The sequence below is a fragment of the Castanea sativa genome, chromosome 1 (genome assembly GCF_040712315.1).
Source record: "Castanea sativa cultivar Marrone di Chiusa Pesio chromosome 1, ASM4071231v1".
In the NCBI taxonomy this organism is placed as follows: Eukaryota; Viridiplantae; Streptophyta; class Magnoliopsida; order Fagales; family Fagaceae; genus Castanea; species Castanea sativa.
In genome coordinates, this window is record NC_134013.1 from 63,021,957 (window position 1) to 63,027,735 (window position 5,779).

General features: G+C 35.1%; 1 protein-coding gene across 1 annotated transcript; it reads right to left on the reverse strand.

Moving 5' to 3' along the window:
- Window positions 1-2,692: 2,692 nt before the first annotated feature.
- LOC142641969 (peroxidase 51-like) lies at window positions 2,693-5,306 on the reverse strand. The gene is made up of 3 exons (XM_075816299.1): window positions 4,957-5,306; window positions 3,652-3,843; window positions 2,693-3,549 (listed from the first exon to the last, which is right to left on the reverse strand). The coding sequence occupies exons 1-3, from the start codon at window positions 5,158-5,160 to the stop codon at window positions 2,974-2,976; spliced, it is 972 nt and encodes a 323-aa protein (XP_075672414.1). The 5' UTR covers window positions 5,161-5,306; the 3' UTR covers window positions 2,693-2,973.
- Between the last annotated feature and the right edge of the window lie 473 nt (window positions 5,307-5,779).

Here is a 5,779-nt window from a genome sequence, read left to right on the forward strand (position 1 = left end):
CAATTGGTCATATTTTCTTTGCAATGGGGTGGCCTGGGGAAATGTACATTGGTACGCTGTTGTTTGGACTTGGTTATGGGGCTCATTGGGCGATTATGCCAGCTGCTGCCTCCGAGTTGTTTGGTTTGAAAAAATTCGGGGCTTTGTACAATTTCCTCACACAAGCAAACCCTGTAGGTTCTTTAGTCTTCTCTAGTCTAATTGCTAGCGGTATATATGACTGTGAAGCAGAGAAGCAAGCTCATCAACACCATTACCAGCAGCAGAATTGGGGATCAATTTTCTCAGGCATCTTCTCTGGTCTAATTGTTTTTTCTTTATATTCCCAAAAACAAGTTTTTGAAAATAGAAAACAAAAACTGTTACCAAGCATAACCTAATTGGCTTGAAGTTGTTAGAATCACTGCCAGTTTTGTCCACTATGCCTCACAAATGAATAAAACATGCTTGCCCAGTATGTTCTTGGTTTCTGTTCTTTACCATTGCTTTCAAGGGGCTTGTGTTGAGGCTATTTTTTTCTCATGCCATGTGGTGTAATTTCATTTGAACTTGTATCCAACCACATGGGTTAAGCTTTTGGTTCAAGATAATTTGAACTACAACTCAAATGAGGCCCAAACTTGTATCCAACCACATGGGATGAGCCTTTGCCCAATATTCTTTATACTTTTCTAGTTGGGCTCATGGTCCACAATTGTTTTCACCTCTAGGAAATGGGCTCACAATCTAATTTCAATTACATGATAAATGGGCTCATGGTCCACATTGTTTCCTCGCTTCACCGTTTGGACTCTTATTGGACCCTTGTGTGTGTGTCTATATATATATATATATATTTTTTTTAAGTACACCTTTGATTTTTACATTTTCCCGTCTATTTTCTTTTAGGTCCTGAACTGATTTTGCGCCTACCAAATCACTAACAGTAAAATCTTACGTGACAAATGAAGTATCCTATTTTCACAATAAATGCTGACATGGCAAATAAAATTATAATAAAATATTTTAGTTGGCATTTTATAAATGACACATCAGTTTTAATTTTTTTTAAAAGCCACGTCAGAAAATTAAAGAAAAAAATTAAATTAAAAAAAAACCTTAAATCTAATTTAATTAAAAATTGCAATTAAATTTATTTATTTTGGTTACTTTTCACTATTTTTTTCGTAAGAATATTGGAACTTGTTCATGCTCTTCCCAAATCCAAGAAACAAACTCAGCAACCAAACCAATCTTTAGTAGGCTCCAAATCAAAATCCAACAACCTAATTTAATCTCCATCAAATCCAGGAAAATAAGAAGCAAGAAACCAAACCAAACCATAAATCAACCCAAGAAATAAACCCATAAACACAGTAACCAATCCATCTCCAGCAAACCCATAAACCCATTAAATTTCACATGATCAAATTCCTATTCCTTAATGTCCTCTTCAACCTCAATCCTAGATGTGGAAAATCAAATGGCAACACAAGCCACCGATCCCACTCCCAAATCAAATCAAACACTCGTTCCTCTCGTACTCCATGAACCACACGAACTCAAACCCAGTCTCCCAGAACCCCACACTCGCCGGCACCACCACAACCACCATAAACCTTCTTTACCACTGCTTCCTCCTCTGAACCCTCAATCTCCATGGTGCATCTACGCCTTCTCCGAGCTCTGCTCCCAGAAAAACCCTCGACCTCAAGCATTGTAGTGAGCCCAGGGTCGTTTCGAATCCGATTACAAGGGTCAAGATCATGAACCCTGTTGCATCCGATGATTGCCATAGCAACAAGGGTCTAGCCATTTGATCTGAACCTACCTCCTCTGATGGATGAAGATTTCGGCATCAGTGATGATCTTCAAGCCAAAGCCGAACCACTCGAAGAGAAGTCGAAGAGGGAGAAGTTGAAGCCAAAGCCGAACCACCTGATCACTGCCGGCCGCATCTCAGGCCCTCTCTCTCTCTCTCTCTCTCTCTCGTCTCAACCCAGATACAAATATCTGATTTTAAGATTTAAGAAATTAATTTAATTAAATTTTAAAAAATTATAAATTCAAAATTTTATTTTTAATTTTCTGACACGGCATTTAAAAAAAATTAAAATGTTGATGTGTCATTTAAAAAATGCCAACTAAACTATTTTATTATTGTTTTATTTGCCACGTCGGTATTTATAATGCAAAATAAGACCCTCTGCCTGCCATGTCAGACTTTTTTGTTAATAGGTTAACGGCAGGGACTAAAATGAAACCAATTTTCTGATTTATCAATTTAGTGACCAAAATGAGAATAAATTTAAAATGTAAGGACCAAAAGTATATTTTTATCTTTGATTTATTTATTTATTATCTTGGATTGGGTTTATAGCCAAGATTTCACAGAATGAGGTCAAGGCATGCATCTTTCTTGTATATTATTTCTATCATATCTTTATAATGGGATTCTATAATTAGTGCTCATATTTATACAAAATGTATTTGAAGAAAAATGTCCAATTAAAAACTAATTAAATTATTTGGGCCAGAAGGCTACAAATCATTAGTCCAAACTGATCTGATGTATTGAATTTGTATTGCTCTGTTTTAATGAAATATCTTCTTCCTACACCCAAAAAAAAAAAAAACTCATAAAAAGTTGACAAACTAATTTAAAATAAATAAATAATGCAATTGGTACTACTTCAACAACTCAATAAATAAATTGTAAGGCATCTATTACCAGCTTAATGAACACTCTTATTGGAAGAAATTTTATAACCGAGAATTAAATAATGGAACACATTATTATTGAATATATGTTACAACCCAACCGACTTATTCTAATTAAATGAATAATAATACAAGTGCAGCAATCGCTACCTAATATAGTAATCAATTTTGTGATTATAGTTTTACTTCTTCTGTTCTTCGGAGGGTATTATGTCACAATGATCATATTTTCCTCACTAGAACCTCTAATTGTTGCTAGGATATATCCTATCTTCACGAATTGAATGCTGTGCAGTCTGTCCTAATCTCTCCATCCTTACCAGTCTTAACACCAACTCTACCGAGCTTCTTCATTGCCGCGATAAAAGCTCCATTGAAATCACCAGGATTGTTTGCAAAATCAACTATAGTAGGTTGAGATGTTGGGTCAGTGTAGAGCACCTGATCGGAAGTTAACAAGCCCTTTCCTGCAACCAAGTTTTGGTAGTACACATTGTCAAAAGTTCGGGGGGTTACAGGATCAAGATCAACAGCTATGCTGGGGTCTACATTTTGAGGACAAGCTGCTTCCAACTGCTGGGCATAAGTAGAATTCAAAGAAGGGTCGACAGAAGAGGATGATGAAAATGAGTACAAGCGGTCTGAAAAGCGACTGCAGTGTGAGAAGCCTACAGTATGAGCTCCAGACAATGCTATCATATCATTTTGACTAAGATTGTTTTTGGCAAAAATGGTGTTGAGCTGGTTGAGATTAAAGGTTGGTTCTGGCAAATTACCAGTTACCAAAGATGCCTGAGAAATAAGGCCATCGCGGCGTCCAAGTTCTACATTGAATGAAGGGCCTCCAGCCTGAGAGTTTTGTATATATTAGTTCAATTATGTATGATATAAATGTAGTTAGCTTTGCTTTAAAGTACTAAATTTTTGAATAAGCAACCAAACCAGTCTTACCAGGACAACAACATCTCTTGCAGCAATAGCTAAAATGTCGGCACATGAGACTTTGCCAGGGCAGGCTTGTTCCACGGCTTGTTTTGCCTTGACGACAGTGTCAAACCCATCTCCTGCTAGGGAAGTATTATCTGGGGCATCCTTTTCTGCATCATTATTTGGCGATGCTATCATGATTGAGGCATCACATCCCTACCATGAAAAAGTATAGAGAATCATTACAGCCAATTGTAAACGGTTCTGGAACCATATGTATGTCCTAATAACACTTTTCCTAAACATATTTATAATTGTTATCATATACATTTAAAAATTATTTCCAATAGCTTATTTGTATAATATAAGACAAAAAGTTAAAAAACTGTTATGATTCTAGTGTCTCACATGAATTAACTATAAGCTTAATTATGTTTTTATAAGCTCTTGAACACCCTCCTCTTGAAAGCCGGTTTTCAATGGTGAGTTCTACCCATGAGTTTGTAACATTTAGTATCAAAGTAAATCACCACCCAATAACCCGGAAACAATACATAAAAAAAAAAAAAAGAAGAGAGCATATAATCATTCCCCAAATACACACTAATGAACAATTAGTCAATTAAGTTTTCTCTAGATAGGCTATGCATATTTATGCGTCGATTTCTCACTATCCCTTTAATGACCATATATAAATTCCACGAATGAAAAGAAACAGAGAGTACAAGTTTCAAACCTGTGGAATGGAAAAACACATGTAGACACTAGAAAGTAGAAACCATTGACAAATCTAGAAGAATTATATCCAAGGAAACTCACAAACATTTTACTTAGATATATATATATATATATATCTAGTAATTATTTGTGTCCTTGTGATCTCAATCAAACAAATAGTTGTTGAAGACTTAAATGTTACATGTCGCTATCCAGTGAGAATTATGTGATTTAGTATTTCAAGTTACCTCCTAGTTAGTCAAAAGTTTTGTTCTGCCAGGGTGTGCATGAATACAACAGCATCCAATTGTGACTGTTTACATTAATAATTAAATAAAATAAATTTATTTTTTTAATAATAAAAAAATCAGTATATTCAGAGCCTCATGTATTGCATATTTACTGCAAAATGCAATTTTGTTTTTTTATTATCACCATACTACACCTTCTATATAGAACTTCCTTGTTGTATGAACAAATAAGACCCTCTGACAAGTGACACCTATGAATGCATATTGGTGATACCATTATTGTCTCGGGAGTCAAGATTATCAATATCAAACACCTAATAATTGTTAACAAGTTAATACAACTGAGACAGAAACTCAATACCTGAACAAAGCAATCATGGAAGAATAGACGAAGAGTGGCAGGGATTGTGGTGAAAGTCTGGCTAAACTTTGTAGAAACTGCCTGTTGCACTATGGACTCAACGTTTGGGCAGCTCGACCTGTAGAAATTTTCGACTAGTTGCCCCTCTCCTCTCCCTATGATCGTAAAAGCTAGTAACAACACTATCCCTCTCCATAACCCCATTTCCCTCGCTTAACTATATTCAACTTTTCTCTTATCACCTCTTGTGTTGTGTGTATCTCTCTCTCTTTCTCTGTAGCTACAGCTCAATGTTGATGACGGTTATATATAAGGAAAGGAAGAAACATAGAGAGATGCATGCTTAGCCTACTTGGTCTAAGCGTCGAAGGATTCAACATTTTAATAACCAAACCTTATTAATTTGAACGTGTTATTGGGTTTTAGTCATAGTCCTATAGGACAGCCTACCCAGTAAGATTTAGCCACATTATAATATTCCATTATTGCATGGTGGACTTCCAAGTTCCAAGTTCCTACGCTCGGCTCCTATAAAAGCTTTAGAATATTAAATAAATAAACAATCAATTTCTACATTTTAAACGGTACTTTGTAGAAGCGCCTATGAAAATGTCTCTTTACCAACCATTTTGAAAAGAATATTTTTATCACTCACAAATTGTTTTACGCATCCTCCTAAAAATAACTGAAAAAAAAAAAAATTCGATTGATTTTAGGGTGTATGTAAAACAATTTGTGTAAAAAATTTAACCCTTTTGAAAATTTAGTCTTACCTCAATCTTCCATTTAAAACATCTTTCATATAATTTTTTAAGATCTATAA